At 29.3% G+C, this 23,238-nt stretch overlaps 4 protein-coding genes across 4 annotated transcripts; all 4 read left to right on the top strand.

Moving 5' to 3' along the window:
• Positions 1-615: 615 nt before the first annotated feature.
• Positions 616-4,262, top strand: Bm8317 (UBA/TS-N domain containing protein; the record flags this gene model as incomplete). Its single annotated transcript, XM_043078228.1, has 8 exons — positions 616-768; positions 1,024-1,142; positions 1,287-1,414; positions 1,871-2,106; positions 2,748-2,942; positions 3,204-3,375; positions 3,664-3,746; positions 4,158-4,262. 8 exons carry the CDS (start codon positions 616-618, stop codon positions 4,260-4,262), a joined length of 1,191 nt encoding a protein of 396 aa, XP_042934162.1.
• Positions 4,263-5,128: 866 nt separating this feature from the next.
• Positions 5,129-5,754, top strand: Bm17481 (Uncharacterized protein; the record flags this gene model as incomplete). The annotated part of the gene is made up of 2 exons (XM_043078229.1): positions 5,129-5,158; positions 5,383-5,754. 2 exons carry the CDS (start codon positions 5,129-5,131, stop codon positions 5,752-5,754), a joined length of 402 nt encoding a protein of 133 aa, XP_042934163.1.
• A 2,707-nt stretch (positions 5,755-8,461) lies between these two features.
• Bm8320 (retinitis pigmentosa GTPase regulator, putative) lies at positions 8,462-9,351 on the top strand (the record flags this gene model as incomplete). Its single annotated transcript, XM_043078230.1, has 3 exons — positions 8,462-8,569; positions 8,782-8,839; positions 9,086-9,351. The coding sequence occupies 3 exons, from the start codon at positions 8,462-8,464 to the stop codon at positions 9,349-9,351; spliced, it is 432 nt and encodes a 143-aa protein (XP_042934164.1).
• Positions 9,352-16,106: 6,755 nt separating this feature from the next.
• Positions 16,107-19,998, top strand: Bm5763 (Uncharacterized protein; the record flags this gene model as incomplete). Its single annotated transcript, XM_043078231.1, has 6 exons — positions 16,107-16,196; positions 17,717-17,917; positions 18,447-18,675; positions 19,010-19,227; positions 19,473-19,644; positions 19,760-19,998. The coding sequence occupies 6 exons, from the start codon at positions 16,107-16,109 to the stop codon at positions 19,996-19,998; spliced, it is 1,149 nt and encodes a 382-aa protein (XP_042934165.1).
• Positions 19,999-23,238: the final 3,240 nt, after the last annotated feature.

Here is a 23,238-nt window from a genome sequence, read left to right on the forward strand (position 1 = left end):
GTTATTGCTAAACTTTTTTCACGGTTATTCTAAAGTTTGGGGGAATGAATTTGTTTGTTATCCGCATGTTTCTTCTGTAGCTTCTCCAGCAGCATCTCCACAATTTTCTCCCAACTTTGCATTCAGTAAGCAAAAAGTTTTTTTGCAGTGGTTGCAGGTCCCACTTTATTTTGTTTTGGTTCACTCTTAACGAAATTGTATGTTTGCATTCTCTAGGAGAGCTTTCTTTAATATGACTTAAAAATTCTGACTATCTTATTCTTTGCTGTTGGCAGTTTACTAATCTTTCCGATTGAGCATTCTACTAGTTATAATTTGCTAAATTGCAATAGAACAAAATGATTGATGCATCTTACTTCTTAAAAGTGATATATTTATTGGTTTCGCTTAACCCTTAGGAACCATAGTACACTTGTCAAACTTGACACGATTTACAACGACTTCTTTACCTGTCGGTTTTTCTTTGTTTCTCGATACTATCCTTTATATTATTCAAAAATTTTCAGAGTATTATTTTGGAACATTGCAGCCCGTTTTAATAGAAACAACGTTTTCATTACTTGCTGCTTTGGTTTGTCTGGTCAAAGGAACAGCCGCTTGTGTTGCGTGAATTTTATGGCGCGGAAGAAGGAATACAGCGGAATGGCCGCTGATGCAAATAGTACTACTAGTAGCGGTGGGAAACGCACGTCGAAAAATGATATGTCGAATGATGCACAATGTGAAATGGACTTAGATCGACTTAATCCAATTTCGAAACGGAAAGAGGTACATAATAAGCTTATATGTCTTATTTCCATAAATGAAACTAAGCCTTATCAGTATTTTAACACGATTTATTCGAACTTTTTGATTCCTAGAATGGTCGCTAGTCCATCGATCTCGAAGATATTGTTGTTGCGGTTGATTGTTTTAACGTAAAAACTTTAAACTTTTATTTACAATGAATCGAAACTGAAAAATTTTTGCGAAATATCTCTCAATTTATACTAAGATTACAACTTGTGTTACACACTGTTGCAGGTTGTATATCCGGGAACAAGCGTACGGAATGTTTACGATGTTGCTGACTTGCGTGCACAACTCGGATCTTTTGGTTTAACTGTTCGAGATATTCCAGGAGATGGAAACTGTCTTTTCAGGTACCTCTTTCGTTTTTCTTATTTTATATGGTTTGAACTTGAATTTGCTAACATTTAGGAGATGGTCACTCTTATCGCTCAAAAAATGTTCGGTTCTTGTTTACTTTTCAATTTTCACCATATCGAAGTTCTTTTTTTTTTCAGGGCTTTGGGCGATCAACTGGACGGTCACACAGGGAATCACCTGAAGCATCGACTCGATACGGTCCGATATATGATAAACCATCGTGGTCATTTTGAACCGTTCATCGATGTACCTTTCGATCGTTATGGTTGGTGTTCTTCAAAATTTTTGGATGAATTTTTTTTTCCTAACTTTTTAGAGGATTTTTTGGCTTTATTTGCATTTCGGAAGCTTGTTTATTTTTTTTGCCACTCGCATTTTCGTAATTCTTCAACTATAATGACGATCTTGTATGAGGTGCAAATAGGAATGATATTTTAAAATACTGAGATTTAATTATAACTCATTCGTTCCAAACTTTCTTAAGTTGATTAGATTTTCTAGCCTAAAATCAAATTACAAATTTCCAATTTTTCTTGTTTTCTAACTAACTTCTTTAGTGCAAGGATTAAGCTAACGACTGTGTTATAACGGATACTCACTAAATAATGGATAGTTTTAATATGGAGTACGAAACGAATTTAATGGTCAATTTTGGTGTCTTCTGGGTTATGGAATTAAATTAAATTTTTTGTGCATTTCTTACTAATTACAATGTTTACAGTAAATGATTTGAGTCGTCCCGGTACTTATGCTGGCCAGGATGCACTTGTGGCGTTTGCGCGTTTACATGAAGTAAACATCATCATACATCAGCTGAATAGACCGTTATGGAAAATTCAAGGTTCTGAAGATAGTAATGCTCCTGAGCTTCATCTTTCGTATCATAATGGTGAGCATTATTCGAGTGTTCGTCGTTTCGGTGATATCGCAAATACACCCGCTGGAATACGCATTATGGTACTGAGTTATTGTTTCTGGAACAAAATCTACTTAATTTGTATCTTTTCCACCTTTCATTAATGAAGACTTGCTGAGAACCCTACTTGCTTGTTATCTTGTTGTGAAATATTTAAAGAAATCTCTAATCTAAGGAAACATGAATTGCATTTATTGAAATATGTAGTGTTTTGTCCCTTAAAATTCACTTCTGTCTTTCAAGTGATGATTAATGTGACTGAAAATATTGAAAATTAAAAAGGAAATCAAAAACAATGTACAAAATTTGTAAAATTTATAGACAACGGCACTTTGTTCGATGAAGTTTGAGGTCTGACCTTTTCCCTCTATCTCGGTACTTGTGGTACAAGTTCCAAAATGTGGAAATTTTTTGCATACTTATCCAGGCAGAGGGGGTCACTTTCAAAAATGAAACATACACCTGTCGCAAGAACACTATGTGATAGAATTGTAAACTTGATTAGTGTGAAAGTACATGTAAGTGATGCACAATTTTAAATTTCTAAAATAGATTAAGAAGAAAAAACGATATATTTCCTGAAACTGTAATACTAGAGTAAGTATTATTTAATAATGTAATGTATATGTATAACAATTTTTGTTTCAACTTTTACATCTGTCATTATCTTGTGCTTTTGCAGGCTCCAACTACTGTTCCATGTTGTGCATCGCACAGCGTATACACATCTACGAAACCTCTCACCTCTCATGCAAATTCTGCTAATTTGCAGCAGTCTGCAGCAAATTTACATAAACATAATACAAATGCTTCAAATGAAGGAGCCGTTAATACATACTTTTATGAGAAAGACGAATTCACTACCTTAGTTCATGAAGTACATTTCATGGCTTTTAAAAGTGTTTCTTTGATTATTTTCATTAACGCACATTTTGTATGTTTCATATAAAATTAAGGTTTTATAGAACTTCACATATAAAATGTTGATATAACTAAAAAAAGAAAAAGAAACGAAAATTAATTGTTTAATATTATGTTTTCAAATAACTTACACTTTTCTTTTTATTAGTGTTATCCCTAAAATTCTGTCCAGTTTTCATTTCCTGAATGTGATAATTTATTTCGATTTTTTGATCAGGTGATGAATCGTACTGGGTGCTGTGATGCTTTGGCTACAGAGGCACTGATAGAAAATTCGGGAGATTTGGATCAAGCTGTTGATTACCTGCTCTCACTTGCATTATTCGTTACCCCTGATGGTGATAGCAATCTTTCCAAATCGATGAACCGAAGTGATATGGAAAAGACAGGTAGATTTGATTACTTTATCTGAATTCTGGAATTGATTCATTGATTAGAATTTTTTTTAACTACCCAACAGCAAAATTTAATTAAAATCGGACAGGAATAAGGTTGAATTTGAAATAAAGCTGGCATGGTGCTTTTGGTTTGCAAGACAAGGGATATTCCTAGGAACATTTTTGCTATCCTTTTTTTAAGAAAATTCTTTTAATGGAATTCATTACTTAATAAATTCTTTCTTTTCATGACGCTAAGAATTTGTTATGTTATTGCTGTTGTACTTTTCTATATTTTAGAACATAGAATATTGAAAGGCCGAAATAATGATGTTAGCAGGCATCGTACTTTACCAGCTTGTCCAACTCGTGCCGATTTTGAGGTATTTTTTGTTATTTCATATGAATAAGAAGATTTTAGGCCATGGAGTACTTAATTGTTATGCAGTCTTTCCGATAAATCAATCAGTAAAATTGACATACTGAGCCAGATTCTATCCACTTTGCATGTCAGTAGCTTTCAGTATCCGAATTTTGCTTTCTTGTAAAAAAAAAGTAAAGAGAAGCGGTAATATTATTAACTCTTTTGCCGGGAACAAGTTTTCAGATTGAATCATGCCTTTCCATTTGTTGAGCCTTATTTTATAATCTTCTGAATCTCCACTGCATAAAGAAAAAAAAAAAAAAAATATTATGCTTAGGGAATGATATCCGTAGTTTCGGGAGCAAATCAGACCAATTTGGTATTTATAAAATTTCTGAGGTTACATTCTTACCCACTATTAATGTTTTAGCTGACAGCTTCTGAGCAACAGGAAAAACGGGGACGGAAACAAGGTGGTAACATGTCGGAAGAGCAATTAAATAAGCAAGGCGATCTTCGTTTCTTGACACTATAATTTAAACATTTTTGCCGTTCGTTCTTTCAGTATGCTTTCTGTAGATAGTTTATCAGAATTTTTGATCACAGATTCAATGAAAATCATTGAATTTTATTTAACCTTGTGTTTCATGATATTACGGTTATTGTATGTATGTATCATTGCTTAAATGTTTTGTTTGATATTGAATACTTAAGAGCTTAGGAAACTAAAACAGAAAAACAGGATCTGGATACCATGCGCCAAACACTGTAGTTTGAAAGGGTGAGGAATGCACTTAACTTTTCATTTCAGTTGTATTTAGCTGAAGATCAATATTCCGCTAACGCCTGCACTGTTTCATTTCAGCGCTAATTCTGTTAAATCATGTAAATTTATGCTCTTCATGCTAATCAGTATCACATGTTTTAACGACTGTTTAAGCGATCAAAGTTGGGTGAGGTTTAAGTTTAAATAACTATGGTGATTTCGCCGAAGAAATATTGAAGATTCTTATTTCTTATAACAAGTAATATCCCAACCAGTATACAAATAGCGGGTGATGAGGCTAAACTGCTATCACAGTGAGGTCCATCATAAATATAGTCATTAGATAAATGTGATTGTCTTCCATTTGCTTCCTTCTAACTACCATTTATTCTTACCATCCATCCTTCTAATGTTTTTATTAAACATTGAATGTCATTCTGTATATTATACATTGCATGGAACCAAAATTTCTCTCATTTTCGTGTGGTACTGCTGTTAGAATGTGAGTGTGTTCACATGTGAATTCATTATGTTTTAGTATAATTAATTAATTGTTAATAAATTCTATATAGATATATCGCTAGGATATGTCACTAAATCGTGTTTGGAGGATTGCTGCACAGGTGTGACGAAGAATGTTGGGAGAAGGGCGGGGAATGGTTATGGTAGGTAGTGGTTGACAAGGAGTTTGACAAGAATCTCAGCGAGAAGTGATGTATAGATGCAGAGATGACGAAGATTCCGCAATGATAGGAAATAGTTGACTTACCTACCGCTAATCATATCGCGGGATGTCACCACTCCTGGAAATACCTTCTTGCCTCATCTTTCGTCAGCATGCATTGTACCTGCATGCAGTCCATATATACATTATGTCTGTCGTTTGCAGTGCAGTGCAGTGCAGTGCAGTGCATCACCAGCAATAAGTGATGGAGGGGAGGGGTCTGCAGCACTCGCTCGCATGACTGAAAGCTCCCGCAAGTTAACCTCCCCAGCCCAACCCGCCCCACGAGCACTGCCCGCCCCTCGGTGGTTGCTTGCCACTCAGTTGTTGGTTGCACCCATCAGCTGCAATCCGACGAATTCACTGCTTTGCTTGGGTCGTCGTCGTCGTCATCGTTTTTCCCCGATAACCTACAGCTACCTATACCTCCGTGCCAGCTACGAATGTATGCGAGCATGCATGTGCGTGCATTCCCCGTACAAAAAGTGCACAGAAATACATGTGTCCTGTACTGTACAGACAGCAGCATGCACTTAAGTATGTGCGTGTGCATGTCTGTGTCTGCGAGTCGGTAACACACACGGCCTGTTGTATCTCGGAATGCCACGACAGCATCTCTCAGTGCCGTGGAATATCGACGCGGTAGCGCTCCACTCCGCCCCATTCGATCACTCGTCTCTCTGTGCAACTGACCGCCCACTGAGACGCGTCGCTCCCTTCCTCTTCTTTACATTCATCAATGATATCGACCGACAGTGTTGGGCCGTAATTTATTTGGATGTCAGCCAGTTTTCTCCATTTCTCACTGGAAAATTTCATCTTAGGTTTACTTACTCGTGAGTTACGTAACCAACGTTTGCATTCATTCCGTTATACGGTTTCGACGTATCCCTCACTCACGTGCTAAGATTGATTGCTGACTTTCCATTTATTACAATAAATATTTTCTATTCTTTATCGTTCCTCCTCATCACATCGCTTAAGTATGTTTTCATTGGCAGTGTTAATATATACGTTTAGAAGTATCACATATTGTGGTTTCCCTTCTAACTTCATTCTTGTACTTCACGCTAAGCTTTCGTTTACGTTCTTTGCAAATATGCCATAATCGGAGCTAAGTCAGTTTTCGAATGTAAGATTGTCATCAGTTAATGAAAAGGCTATTTGAGCTCAGTCACTAATCGGTCTTAGTCCATAGCATCTATTGATGGATGCATCTTTTTCATATTTCTCATATACGAAAGAAAGGTCTTGTTGTGTTGCTCTTAATTTCACAAGTGTATGTTTTAATATTTCATCTTCCGTTTATTATCAACCTTTCAACCTTTCTGAGTGATAGTTATTTGTTCTAGAATATTTTGTTCCACTTTATCCATCATATAAGTGTTTAATTTGCATGGAAATACCTCAGTTTGTTGTCCACATCTTTGACTTTAATCAGGGACGAAATTGTTCCCTCCCATTTGTGTTACTGTTTTTTTAATGCAACAGAACTTTTGTCTGGCATTAGTGCTATTTCAGTTTCAGTTTAATTGTCATCCCGTGTCATTTGATCTCTTCTTTTTGAACATTTCATTTATTAGCACTATCTGGGACAGATCATTACCGTCATAGTTTCCAGTACCAGCTGTGCCATATCTGAATGCAAAGTTAAATCTAAGAGCCTGTATATTCTCTCCCTTTCCTTTATCGTCTTCGTCTCCAGCCGAGTTCACTTTTTCATCGCTGTTTCGCTTCCCCTTTTATGTTCTAGCATTTTGCTGTCGTTTTTTTTAGACTGAATTACAGAAAGTCAGCTGTTCTCTTGCAGTCACTTCCCGCTCATTTCAAAGATTGCATTCCTAATCAGTACCAATATACTAGTGAAACGCATCTAAAATTCATTTAGCATGTGGGAGACTAGTGTGTGTGAATTGAGATATTGCGGAGATGACGGTACATAGGTGCTAAGTATATAAACCATGTGAGAGGTGCATTATCGATTGTGGCGTATGGGAAGGTTGGATGGATATATGTGATGTAAGAAGGAAATTGTAAGTTGTAGTGAGTTACCTTTCTTCCTCTCTTCATAAATATGAATGAATCCGGAATGGCTTGAGGGATGAATGGGTATGGTCGGGTGGGTTGGTAACTGCAAAGGTTAGGTTACTCAGTGTGATGGTAACTCAGTGTTTGATGGGCAGCTGAGTGCTGAGTACCTATTGGCATGCATGCATTGTGCGGACAGTATGCACACCAGTCATCCAGCTCGTAAGCTCGTGGTTTCGAGGTGCGACCTCTCGTTGCTCGGTGCATGTAGTTAGGTTAGGGTCGAGTTATAGCATATGTTTGGTAGCGCTGCGATGAGCGGAGCGCTCGTGGTGGCATAGCATAGCAATTCAATATAATAGTGAAAGGGAAGAATTCGGAGAGGCAGTCTGATAGAGTGTGAGAGTGAGTGAGGCCAAATGGGAGATGCAGGGTGAGAGAAGGAGCGAGGTTGTGGTTTTGGCGCTAATGGTGAAGGTTTATGGTCATTGCAGCTGAAGATATGTTGGCGAGTTGCCATTAGGACGATCCGAACTATCGATGGAAGTGTCTGTGCGAAGATTGGATGGAGCGCCTCTGAGCTCTCCCTACCCTCTCCCTATGCACTGCAGTTTGCGCCTCTCTCACTTCCACAGCAGTGAAACTCGAGCAGCATACGGCGTGCGACCCGCTCTGATTTCTAATGTTTGCATGCTGCTCGTCTCCGTATGTTCTGTGTGCCTATGGATGGGGTATATGTATGTGGGTATGTGTGTGTGTGTGTGTGTGTGTGTGTGTGTGTGTGTGCTTGAGTGCATGGGATGTATGCATGCATGTGTCAAAGTTGAGTACGTATTGTGGTAGTGGACGTGGTGACATGTACATCTGTAATCAGAGTGACTTTGTAGTAGGCTGTGTATGGTGAGTGTGATGTCATATTGTTAAGCATTTGCCCAAACCATTCCTTAGCTTATTTATCCCATAGATCGATAGTTTTTTTTTGAGAATGGTTGATGTATTGACTCGAAAGTTTGAGACATCACTGTTGCATTTCTCGGCTGACATATGTATGCTGCCGTTGCTCTTACTGCTGTTGTGATTTTATTTGCTGTTGTTAGATCATTTTAGTGTATAATTTATTGAAGTTGTTATGTGCGTTGCAGGTTCTCGTTGTAGTTGCGTACTGCCGTAGTAGTGTAATCATATTGTGAAAAATCCAGATAACAGCAATCAAAAGATGAGCGCAGTTGACGAACGAGTTGCTGAGAAAAGGAAATTGGAGGAAAAGGATACTGAGAATGGTGTGTCCGCTAAAGGAGCCAAAGTTGAAAATGGAATCGTTGCGGTAGGTTTTGCTTAGTTTTTGAATCATATAGATCCAGATATTCACATTGACAACTGCACTTCATTTTTTTATGATACTGACATTTGAAACTGTCCAAACATCATAAATCACTACTCATTAATTTTGTATCCCCAAAAAATAGCACTTTATTTTGTTTGACATTTTACTCAATGGTGGTGGTCTTACTGAATTGTCGACGTCTTCATTTTCAGGCAGCAGGTGATGCAGAGGTCAGAGATTTGAAACAAGACAAGAATTCCTCATTGAAAGGTCTTTTAATGCGGTTATACTTCGCTTTTTAATTGATTGTTTTACTGGATCACATTTTTTTTTAATTTAGCTTTTGAAGATTTGGTAGATAATTAACTTGATTGAAGAAAACTGGAGCTTGTTAATTATTATTTGAATGGGGATTGCTGTTCAGGGCATACTTTTAGATGTGTTATATTGTGCAAATAGTTAGCACGCGCTGTTCTTATAATCTTGGTCAATCAAATGTGAAATAAGATTTTGCAGAAAATAAAGAGAAGACAGCAAATGAGAATCATGATGGCGAACATGAAGAAGATGGTGAGGATGCAGCGGATGGTGAAGAGGGTATTGAAGAATCGAGTGGTGGTGAGGATGATGAAAGTTTAGGTGATGAGGAAGATGGAGGTAGCGAAGACGATGAGGCGAGCATTGGATCCGAGGAAAGCGACGGCCAAGGCGATGGTGAAGGGGGTGATTTTGGGGATGATGACGATGTGGAAGGTGAAGAAGGTGGAGAAAGCGAAGAGTAATGATTATAGTAATGTTGATGCCTATTGCAAATTCTATTTGCCGTTTTTTGTCGTCCGTTTATTAATCCTGATCTTACAATTTATGGAAGGACAGTTCAATTTTAAAGGTAACAGTTTGGGGATTATTAGTTATAAGTTTTCAGGATTTTTTTCTAATCCCTGTAACACACTGCGGAGAAAGATGCAGTTTTGGGGATGTTTGTTTTTTGAGTGAATTTTGAAACTTTTTGCCTTAATGTGAACTGGTCCTTCCAAACTGTTCTCTTTGAGGAAATTTTAGCTGTTATAGTTTTGTTTTCTGCTATTTATAATGGTGTTTGTCATAAAAGTTTATTTAAATATTTGAAAATTTGTTCGTCACTCGAAAAATGAACGGGCAAAATTTTTGAACTTCCCAGCTGCATTTCCTCAAAAAAATGTAGAGACTGGGATTTTCGTTTTACTTTAAAGAAATTGTTGTTATTACGTTGTTTTTTTTTTCTTCTGATTTATATTTTATTTATTATATGTTTAGATAAAATGTTGTTGGCATTTTTATGTTTCCCCTCATTTCCCTTTCCTTCGTTCTTTTAGTTTTGAAATTGTCTTGCGAGGAAAATCAGATTTGTTCATTTATCTATTCTTAATTCTATGTATATCTATTTTATGCCCTCTGTTGAATTTGTGGAAGGTGCAGTACATTACTCACAGTAGTATTATGCGCTTAATTAATTCAGGAAAGAATTTGCATGTTCATGGAATTCTGGATTTTTTCTGAATTTCATTTTTTTTGTACTGCTAGCAGCAACCATGATTTGTTTGCACCATGCATTATATGTATATGAGACTATCTGCACACACACACGCAATGGCAATGGAGGCGACTTTGTCGTGTATTAATATCGTCACGATTTTCCCTCTCCTTTGGAATAATTTCTAAATAACTTTGGTTTATCGTGCTCACATAAGGATTGGCGCCACTTTCTGAGCTAAATAGAAGTATTGTTTGTTGATATGGTTATGATTTATTATTTCGTATGATGTCAGAGAATGTTTTACTGTTTTGCAGGCGTTCTACTTTGTATGTGTGTGCGTACGTATGTACGTGTGTGCGTGTCCGTTTTGTTCGGAGTATTAAAAGTAACCTCATTCTGTGGCAGCAAATAATTGAATTTTCATTGTATTTCAAATGAATTTCCGGTTTTGGGAGAGTACAAAAATGGTCCTTTAGTTTGCGAAAGAATTCGGATTTTATTGCAGTTCTGATGGTTTTGAATAACAGCATGGGGTCTTCCTAGAGTTGCTCTTTACGCTACGGGGATGAAAAGTAGAGAATGGGTAGGTTTTGGGCGCAAAGTGGTGGGAAACTTTCGAGGAAGCAGGCAGTAGGGTTTCTGAACATAGAAATAGGCGACTAAAGTGTTTTAAATTGCTCTGAGACTCGTTGGTAGTTCGAAAGAAACATTTACGTTGGCAACCATTTCGAGGAGGCGTGTTTAGAATTTAAAGATGGTCGTACTTTTTCTAGGTATTCTGCGTGTACTGTAATTCAAGGGTATTTTTGACGGTGTTCACGTGATATTGCTGTTACGTGATATATTCCCAGAGATAAGTATACTTTCATTGAAGCATATTGAGGCGGAAGATGTCCGATATGGTACTTTCTTAAATCTTTATGTATAATGCAGTTAACATTGAAAGAAACTGAGTTCATTTTAAAGTTTTGTTTTTTACCTGAATTAAAATTGAACATACTTTATTGAAGTGAATAATAGGATAGTTATCAGTTAGGATGAAAGTAATAATTAATAATTAGTTAACATATTGCAAATAATCCATTTGACAATTGACAGTTGATATTATTGAAGAAAGAGTGGTGTCTAAGTAATTACTTTATTAATTGCCTCTAAATTCAATTATTATTATCTGAACTGATTATTAAATATGCTTTACACCGTATTTTAGATGAAATGTTTGCTTTAGATGATTCTCCGTTCCTTAATTAAGTTTATTTTTTCGGCATTCGAGCATCAATGTCACTATTCTATCTTTAGTCTTCTTTAAAAAAAAAAAAAAAAAAGGATTTTCTGGCACTGTAATATTATTTAACAATTCTACAACTTAAATTTATGCATCATTTGGAAAATTACATATCAGTGCACTCATTCATTATCAAATTACTGCTCTATGAATGGTAAATAGTACGATGATGATATTATTATCAAATTATATAATCTGAATATGTGATTAATTGCTGATAAGTTTATTGAAGAATTTTTAATCAAAAGGAAATCAGAAAGAAATTCCTCTTCAACAAGATTTAATTTCAATGGAAAGAAATTCAGTGAACAAAGAATGAATAAAATCATCTTCAAGCATCTTTTTCTATATTGCTGCATTCTTGTTCAATCGAGAATTTTGATTAGAAAAAGGAAAAAGAGATTTCAAGTCATTTACTTTATCATTTTAATCTGATCATTTATATATTTATTTGATCAATAAAATGATGTTACTTTATTTATTTCTGTCACTTGATTTGATTTTTTTTTTTATTATTTTGAAATTATTATGTTTTCTTTTAATCGATAAAATTTTTATTTTGAATTATTTGATTTTAATCGATAAAATTTATTTTAAAATTATTATGTAACATTTATTTTTGCATGCCACATGAGAGAGGCTTAATGTGACATTTAATCTGATTTAATGACAAATTTTCCCAGAGAGATCGATATTTCAAAAAAACTAATTTTCACATTTTTCATCAAGAATAATCGAGAAAAATGCTCAGAAGATCAATCATTTTCGTTTAGCAGTTCATCTAACTTTTGATTATAAAGAAAATAATGCAAATATGACAGATAGTAAAATGACAGGAATCAATGAGTCTGCAATCTAATTTCATTTAATTAAATTCAATATATTATAATCGAAATATCAAATTGAAAAGTTATAAATGAAATGTTGATATAAAGAGAAGGTATATATGTTCTGATTGGTTCTTTAATACAAAATTGTCAAACTTGTTCAATATTTGTCACCTGTAGAGAGAGAGAAAGAGAGAGAGAGAGAGAGTGATAAAAGCGAATAAAATATAAACTTTGTTTATATTTAAATCAATTTCAAAATTAAATGTCAATTTATGCTATCTTTTTTTTTACTTGCATTGTAGTATTGCTTGCATTTAGTATTAAATTTTAATTGAAATAGTGTCTTATGCAAAAGTATGCATTTTAATTAGTTCATATAACCACCAATAACTATGAGCTTTTAACCATAAGCATAGTTGAACTATGACCTATGACCCATAACATTATTTCATTTCAATCATTTTTTTTTTTGCAGATAAATGGACAGGTATTATTTATATGTGAAGAAAGAACATTATCTTAAAGATCAATTATGAATAAATGATCAGAGATTAAAAGTAGCTGACTGATTGTATTCTGCTAATTTGCTTCATTCAAAATCATTAGAATAAGTTTAATTAAACAAGCACAGTGATGATATTATCATATCAGTTATACTAACTATACATTGATAATGTTATCATATCACTGCATTACTGATTAGAGCTTCTCATCAATTAATACAAGTAGTAATAATAAGTTTTTTATTAAGTAATATAAAGTTTAACTTTTTAAGTAATTTCAAACTTTCTTTTTTGTCGAATTTTTTATATTTTCCCTTAAATGATAAATGTGAGAAATGTTTATAATATGGAACATAGCAAAATAGAATATTTCTATTACAAAGAGAAAGAAAATGTTAAAAAAAAAAAAAGAATATTATAAATGATAAGAAAAATCAAACAGAATTGGAAGTTATCAATTTAAATAACAAAATTTTTCGTTGTTTATTGAAGCGTTATAAATTGAACTCATTGCTAATTTTGATTAACTCAATTAATTCAGCAATTAATTTAATGTTTCAGTAACAATAAATAAATTACAAAGTTGTTTGTTGTTTATATGATACATTTAAATTATCATATTATCATATCTGTTTATTCATTTTATTTGATACACAATAGCTAAAGAAAGAATCATTTCATATAAAATTTTAGTATATAAATTATGTTTTAATAAGAAATAAATTATTTAAATTTAAAAAAAAAAAAAAAAAAAAAAAAACTAATGAGTGAGGTAAGTACACCAAAACAATAAAAAAAAAAAAAACACAAATTCAAACTGATTACAATTACCAAGTAGAAATTTTTAAAAATTAAACTAAAACAGCAAAAAACAAACAATAAACCAACAAATAACAAATAAACAAAATAATTATAATATTTCAAAACAAAATTAAAAGTAATTAATTGTTTAGTAGTATGTATATGCTATAATTGATCTCATTAATATTATGTGACTTTTGCGCTTAGAAGCGATTATTGCTATTGTCGTTATGGTATGCTAATTATGCGACATTGAATTATATTATGGAAAATAAAAAAGTAACTTTTGTTTACCTAAATATGCATACTTCTTCTTGTCATTAAATATTCAAAAGCAAAAAAAAAAAATTATCAATGAATTAATTAATTAATATTTAATTTAATTAATTCTTAATTAAAAAGTGTTTAGCAGAAATTTATTTATTCAATAAGGTTCTTTTGCCTTAATTTCTTACGTTGACATCTAAATGACAGATTCTTTTTTTTTTTTTATTAATGGAGAAACAAATGTAAACTTTCATCTTTAATTTTTTTTCTGAATATTTTAATTTTCTTCTCTCATTTTCCAAAATCTTTTTTGTTTTAGTTTTTCTATGCTGTCTTTGATGAAAAAAAATAAGAAAAAATTCAACTTCTCGAACAAAAAGAAAGAAAAAGTATTCACTTTAAACATTACAAATGTTTGCAGTTTAAAATTTCGCTTTTTAGTCAAATTAATGTTTTAAAAATTTGCAAAAAAAATTTTTTTTTTTGTAAAAGAATATTAGAAATAGAATTTTGTCACATTGATAGTTGATAATGTTAAATGTGTTTAAATCAGTTAAATTAACAAAAGTTAATGAGAAAGCGAAAGGAAAAAAAAAAAAAGTAAAAGTTTATGAAGCTAAGATTGAAATATCACATAAATTTTCATATGTTCTAATTTAATTTAATCTCTTTGAAATGTTTCATTTTATTGGTTACTTAGTTTCTATTATTGTTAATATCAATCTATCTATCAATTTATTTATCATCCATCCACTGATACATTATCATATAAATCGATCCGATCGACTTACTCCATCCAAAGGAACGATGAATACGACAATGTGTAATCCATTTTATCTTTTCCTTTCTTCTTTCTCTCTTATTTGTTTACGTAAAATTTACTAATTAACATTTTATGATTGTATTTGAAATGTTAGAAAGTACAAATGAATTGCAATCATAAAATTTAAACTTTCACTTTTTTTTATCATTCATTTTTTGTTGTTTATTTTGTTAAAATTATTTTTAAGTATCATTTTTTGAAATCAACATATATATATATATATATATATATATATATATATATATATATATATATATATTTTTTTGTTTGGCGAAAAGATTCAATTATAAAAGTTTTTGATAATATGTGAAAATTAGGTTAGAAAATCTTTCAATGAAATTTGCTTAAATTATTTGAAAGAATATAATTTCTAATAGTTTTTTTTTTTTCTTTTTGTTAATGTCATCTTTCTCTTCATTTCGTCTTATATTTATTTATTTCTTTTGCTCAAAATTTCTTAGTTTTGTTGTCTTTTTGATAATTTTATTAAAAATTTCTCATTTTCTTTCTCTCTTATCCATCAATAGATAATCAAAATAGTTGCATATTGATTTTGATGAAAATTAGTTACTCTTTTAGGAATGTTTTATTGGACAAATTAATTTTCTAAGATTTAATTAATTTGTCATATTTTTATGAATGAATGTAAATTTTTTGATTAATTTGTTATAATTTGAGAAACAAAAAGAATATAATTAATGCAATTAATATAAGCAATTACAATAAATAATTCATTGTCTACAAAATTTAATTTAAATAACACAGCCATTGTTCAATCAATTTATTTAAATTTATCATTTTCATCCATAGTATATGTGAACTGTTTTTCTTTTTGTTGCTTTTATAATGTCTTTTTTTTCATTTTATTGTATTTATATCAACTATCAAATAATCTTATCATATCATATCATATCATGTATTGATGTATTATATATAATGCATTGTATCGCATCGTACCATATCATATCATATCATAAATCATATCATGTCATATCACAATTAATATCATGATCATAATTACATCGTGTATCATACCGTACATCATATCATCATATATCATCGTATGTGATCATAATCATAATATATGTCAGATTATATCATATCATATCATAATCATAATATATGTCAGATTATATCATATCATATCATAATCATAATATATGTCAGATTATATCATATCATATCATAATCATAATATATGTTAGATTATATCATATCATATCATAATCATAATATATGTCAGATTATATCATATCATATCATAATCATAATATATGTTAGATTATATCATATCATATCATAATTATGCTATATATCATATTATACATAATATCGTTATCATAATCATGATCATATATCACATCATACCTTATCATATATCACTACATATCACACGTCACACCATCACATATCACTATATCATATCATATCATATGCACCATATTTCTCTGTTATATCATCAACTGATTGATTAATTAGAAACTAATTAATGGATATAATTAGGGTTTTCAGATGATTGCTTTCGTTTGTCTGATTATTATATCAATCGTTTGGTATGGAGAATGCCTTAGCAATATACCTTTGGCATCATATAATTTAAAGGTGATAATCTTACTTACTATTAATTTATAATTTTAAAATGTCTAATTGTTCCATTATCAATTTTTGTGATCAATAAGATAATAAATTTATCAAACAGTTAAAGAATTCATTCATATAAGCTATACATACATATAAATAATCACATCTTTACATTTATGACATTTCTTGCAGAAGAAATAAAACTAAAATATTTGTTGTTTATAAAACTTAGTAAAAAAAAAAAGGGTAAAAATAAACAAAATAATAGCAAATTCTTTTTTTTGCGCTATTTTTATTTGTTGTAATATTAGGAAAAAAAAGAAAAAATTTTACTGCTTTGTTTACAATAATGATTAAAAGTATTTGTTAAATCATTTCCTTTCACAATAATTATTCCACTTCTTGTTGTAAATTGTTAAGCATCTGTTCCAAATTTTTTCCTCTCTCTCTCTCTCTCTCTCTCTCCCTGAAAAAAAAAAAAAGAAAAAACATTAAGTTGCTAAGGAACACAAATAAATAATTAATTATTGTTCGCTTTCCGAGGAGGAAATTTGTTATTTGCTTAAACATTTAAAATCATCTATGCCATTTATTATGCATGCATAAAAATAATTTTAAATTAAAAATTTTGACTGATAAAGTAACAAAGTTTATTTTAAAATGAATTCTGTCATTTTTTTTTTTTTTTTTTATTTACTTTTTCATATATTTTCAATGCATTTAACAACATTCAAATATTTTAAAATATTAAATTGAATATCAGTATGATATCATACTGATATTGTAATTAATTTGATAAATTATTCATATCAAATATTAAGGAAAAGCATTGATAAGATTTGAATGATAATAAATAGAAAGTTGAAAAAAAAAAAAAATTAAATGATAAATATATTTTGAGGGATAGCACAGGAAGGTACAATCTATGAAATATTTTGGAAAAAGGAGTAGTAGTGATTTTGATGAAGAAATGAGGATTATCAGTAGAAAGATGTCAAGAATTGATAAGATTAATGGAAGGAAAAGTTAGCAGGTATGTAGTAAAGAGAGAGAGAGAAAGAGAAAAAGAGAGAGAGAGAAAAGCAGAAAGGGAAATTGGAAAGAATGATAAAGGAACAGTGCCAAATTATTTGATGGCAACAATTATTAAAGTAAATGAAAAAATTGTTGTAAAAATATTTTAATTTTCATAAAATCAAAAAAAAAAAAAAAAAGACTCTTCTTATTGCATTTGGCATAAAACGTAAAACTTTGAACGTGTTTATCACGTTTGACGTGCAAACGTTTAGTTGACAGGTGCTAGAAATGAAATTGGTATGTAAATGAATACAAAATTTCCTTTTAAAAATTATAAAGTAACTTTTAAAATTTTTACATGAAATGGTTCTGATAAATTAGGATAGTATCTGGGAAATTTTGAAATTAATTGTTTGAAAAAACTAAAATCTCAGAAATATCACAGAAAATTAAAAATGACCGCTATAAACATTCATCTGGAATATTTATTTATAGAAGCCGGTCAATAAATCATTTCATTTCAGCTTTACTGCCGTAATGGTCAATCACATATTCCGGAAACACGAGTTCCATCCTTATGTCCATCATCCAGCACTTCGTGCGGTTATTTCGAATTCGGAAAAATATTTTTGCCAGGAGATAAGGAAGAACTGTTAGCATTCTATGAATGTATCGATTCCAGTATTCTTATTACTGATAATGATGATAATGATGAGCTAAAACAGGTTCACATATTGCATATTTAATTTTTAAAAAATCATTTCGAATATTTTTTTTTTTTTTAGATCAAAGAAATTTAAATTAAAAGAGAAGAAAAACAAAAACTGATAACTAGGATTACAACAGGATAGAGTAGCATTATCTGTTAACAATTATCAGTTTAAATGATTATCATCAATCATTATTATAACTGAAATGTCTTATAATTTCTTCTCACTTAAAAATTAAAATAATTTTTGAACAATACTAACATATAATTAAACAATTACAATACAATTAATTAAAGTTTAATAATTTGTGCTTTGTAAATTAAAATTAATCATTGCAGTTTAATTCAACTGCAAAATATTTATTTGCATCTTATAAAATAAAATTAAATTTAAAACAAAAATCTTTTGTACAAATGAAATTGCTAAAATTGTTCACTAAAATTTAAGTAGCAAAAAAAAAAAAAAAAAGATTCAGAATAAAACTTTTTCATAATTAAAATTTATGAATATATAATCGCTAATATCAATGCTAATTTTATTTTAGTTATTATTTTCGAAATATTGTGATGATCAGGCACGTTGTCGAGAAATAATGCTTTCTTCATTCAATCCTAAATTTATTCAATATTTAATTGAACAAAGTGATGATAGATATTTGAATAAGAGAAATGATGATAAATTACAACGATTATTGACAAAGAGAATAAAATTTTGTTGCGCTATCAATGATTATCTTCTTCAGAAAATTATTCATTCTAATGAAAATGTTCTTCGTAAGTTCTTCTTTTTTTTTTTTTTTTTTCTCTTCCCTTTTCATTGGCTAATTAATTAATTCTCTCTTTACATTAATAAATTAAATATGATTATTTGAGAATTTAAAAGAAAAAAAAAAAACAGAAACAGAAATGACAATTAAAAATCTTTGTTTATTTTATTTAAAAATTATTTTATATCTTTCTAAACTGTGATAAGCATATTTTGTAAGAAAATTAATTGATATGACTATTTATTAATAATATAATTTTAAAAAATTTATAATTTAAAATATAATTTTAAAAAAAAAAAGAAAATTAAATGAATTTTTTCAATGTGCTCTTTTGTTTACAGCAACATTAGCACCTGCTGAACCAGTCATCTGCAATAATGTTTACTGTCAAGGTGCGCCAATTGGATGTCTCAGTTACACGGAATACAATCAAACGAAACAATCAGAAGGAGTCGAGAATGAGGACGAGAACGAGAACGAGAACGAGAACGAGAGGGATGTCATATTTGTACAACCTGTACATATCAATTATGAAGACTATACAATGATTTCATCTCAAGTATTCATATTTTAAAATTTATATGAAATACTGCAAGAAAAATATTTCAAAATTTATTTAAAATATTGCAAAGAAAAAACAAAAAAAAAAAAAAAAACAAAAAGCAATAATATATAAGTTTTTCTCTTTAATTTTGTTAAAACAATAAATTTTTTAAATAATTTAAATTGAAATTTTTGAAATAATTTAAATTTATAGTTGTAATGTTAGTTTGTTTTATTTTTGTTAAGAATTATTTATTTTAGTCTATAAATAATAAATATATGATGAAGTATATAACCGAATATCATTGTGTTTATCGACATTTTAACGATGAATTATATCGATACTGCTTGCTGATAAATGATCAGCCATCTAGTGATAATCATTGCTTTTATGGTGATGGTTATCACATATGTTGTTGTTTTCTTCAAAGAGGTATCATTTAGTAAATATAGCTATTCAAATATGCTAATTAATATTTCAAAATTATATTTTCAATTTTTTTTCGAAAAAAAAAAAAAAAAAGATTTACCTAAAAAAATTTTTTTAGGAGCTCGAACTTGTGATCCGTTATCAGCAAAAATAATCGCGAAAACATCGACAGAAATTTCTGAAATTATTCCCAATAAATCGACAATATCTTTGCATGCATTTAATACAAATATTAAAACTAAACTTCGTACTAAGTTTGTTCTTTTTTTTTTTTTGAAATTGGATTTTTTTTTTACTTTCTTATTAACTGAAATGCAAAATAAATTTAAATTACACATTTTAATTTATTTTTTTTAAGTTAAATTTGCAAACGTTAATGTGTGCAAATACAATAAATGAAAATAGAATGTCAATTAGTAAGCAAATTTTGATAGCTTATCATTAATTTAATATTTCTGATTATTTAATAATTAGATATTCGAATTTATTTGAATTAAATTTTTCACTGAACAACTAATTGGGAATTTTTCAAATGATTGATCATTTGCAGTATATCATAAACTAGCAGAAAATGTACCATTTCAAATTTGTTTATCATTTTACAAATTACAAGTGATAAAAAAGTAATTATTACTTTTAATATTAAAGTATAATCGTTTAAAAGTATTATGAAAAAAAAAAAAAAAAAAAGGGGAAAAGTGGCATAAGTTATTGTGCTTATTACTAATTTGTAATTAATTATTTTTGTATTCCTCATTATCATTTATAAGTTCAGATGTCGCGCAGTTTATGAGATGTCATCAGAATCTGAAATTTCGATGAATCGTAATGGTCGGAAAAAATTCTTTTGCGAAACAAATGTTATTAGCATATCAAATTCGTACTATTTTTGTCATATTTTACTTATACTTTGTTACTTTATTAATAATTATTTTAGTATAGTTGTTATTTTATAAGTTATTTAAGAAAAATGAATTTAAAATAATTACAATTGAAAGAAAATTGTGTGCTATTTTAAGTTAAAATTAAATGACTGATTTGAATTTCAATATTTTGATGAAAAGATAGAAACGAATAATTCTTTACTTATATTTATAAATAAAACGAGAACCTATTAAAAGGTGAGCAATTGAAATGAAGCAGTAATTGTTGTTGGATTATTTAAATAATGAATTAAATTGATTGATTATTATCAGTAATGATACTGATAAGCAATTGTTATCAATCAAAAGTGATAAATGATATGAATTATTTACAGTATTAACAATATCAATAAAAATTAAAAAAAAAAATGAATTATACATAAGCGACAGATTAATTGTTGAAATTAAAAGTAATATTTAGAAAGTATTCAGTCTGATAAAAAAATGAATTAATAATTTTTAATTGGATGCAAAAAAAAAAAAAAAAAAAAATGAAACAAATAAAAGAGTAAAACTTATTTTTACAATTATAATAGACATTTAAACTTATTTTATCACATCTTTTTTTCTTTTTTTCCAATAAAAATTTTAAGCTAAATGATTAAAGAAAAAATTTCTCTCTTTAAAACAATATTGTCAAATGAAAAAATTTTTTTTCTTCGACAATTTTCATTTTCCAATTTTTCATTATTTTTTCGAGAAATTAATTTTTAAAAATGAATTTTAAAAAAAGTGTAAGCATATTTTTTCTTTCGTTCAATAATAAATTATACACACATCAAATTGATTACTTTCAAACTGATTATGATAGTTTTTCACGCATCTTTCAACAATTTTCATTTTATGGCTTTTCTTAATTTTCAGATAAACTATGTTAAATTGATGTTTGCTCAAATATTTCTCTTCAATATAACTTTTAAACTTAAAACTCTCTCAAATGAATTTTTTTTTTTTTTAAGTTTGAAATTAATATTCTGTTGCTTTTCCTTCTTTTCTTATTATCTGTCTAATTATAATGAAAATTTTTCAAATACTTTTCTACCTTTTTTAAATGAGAAATTTTAAATAAATTAATAAGACATGAATTACACATTTAAAAATTAATAATTTTTATAAAATTTACATTTTTACATTTCAAATTTATTCATATCATTCATTTTCTTGTACATTTAATTTCAATTAAACATTTTGCATACTTTTCATTTTTCAGTTCATTTCGGAATTATTCCAGTAGAATCGAAAAGTTTTATATTTTTTTTTTATGTTTTTCAATTTTTGTTTTATGCTATCAAATTTTTCATCTTTTTATACGGGAATTCTTTGAAATAAATGAAGGATGATGTAATGAACATTTCAACGTATATTTGAATAATTTAGCTTATTTTATCTCTTTGATAATTAATTAATTAATTGATATAATTAAGTAAATAAAACAGCTTTTATAGATAATTTGTGATAATTTGATTTAATTGTAAAATTAGGTAAACGATGTAAAATTTCAATTGGTATTGAGTAATGATTCCATAATTTCAAAGTATTTTATAAATAAGCGAGCAATAAGTGTAACTAAAAAATATAATTTTGTGTGTTTATTAAACAGATAAATAAGATTTTTAATTTTTAACTTAAAAATTTTGAATTTAAAAATTCTACAATATATGCGAATTATTTTTTAGCAAAAAATAAATTCAATGTCGCTTATATCGGTTCCATTAGCAATACCGGAAGATTACATTTCATCTTCATCGGGTAGGTTTTCAATTAAATGTGATGTGTTTCTTGTCATCTGAATTGATGACACATTCTTATAGAAGGTGCGTCAGACATTTTGGTGACAGGAACAAATGCGCCTAACAAAGAATTGGGCGGAAAAGATGAAAAGAATGTAAGAGAAGAAAAAAGAAATTCGATGGAATCAATGCTATCACCGCTAATTACATATATGCGACTGTTGGGCTTTACAAATATAACAAATAATGATCGATTACAGAAACCTTTACTAGTTTACAATATTTTGGTGATAATTTGTTTGGTAAGTGTATTTGAATTGCTGTAATCAGGGAATGATAATGATGATAATGTTACTGTGATGATAATGATAATAACTTAATAAAAATAACAATAATAAGTAATATTAAAAAAAACAGGAAACAAATGTTTATAAGCTAGAATATAGTGATTATAAATAGTGATAGCAGTCTTGAATAACTCTGAATAGTGATTATAAATAGTGATAGCAGTCTTGAATAACTCTGAATAGTGATTATAAATAGTGATAGCAGTCTTGAATAACTCTGAATAGTGATTATAAATAGTGATAGCAGTCTTGAATAACTCTGAATAGTGATTATAAATAGTGATAGCAGTCTTGAATAACTCTGAATAGTGATTATAAATAGTGATAGCAGTCTTGAATAACTCTGAATAGTGATTATAAATAGTGATAGCAGTCTTGAATAACTCTGAATAGTGATTATAAATAGTGATAGCAGTCTTGAATAACTCTGAATAGTGATTATAAATAGTGATAGCAGTCTTGAATAACTCTGAATAGTGATTATAAATAGTGATAGCAGTCTTGAATAACTCTGAATAGTGATTATAAATAGTGATAGCAGTCTTGAATAATTCTGATAAAATTTTAGGACAAGAAACAATTGATAAAATAAATAAA

This window comes from Brugia malayi (genome assembly GCF_000002995.4).
Source record: "Brugia malayi strain FR3 genome assembly, contig: Bm_v4_Chr2_contig_001, whole genome shotgun sequence".
In the NCBI taxonomy this organism is placed as follows: Eukaryota; Metazoa; Nematoda; class Chromadorea; order Rhabditida; family Onchocercidae; genus Brugia; species Brugia malayi.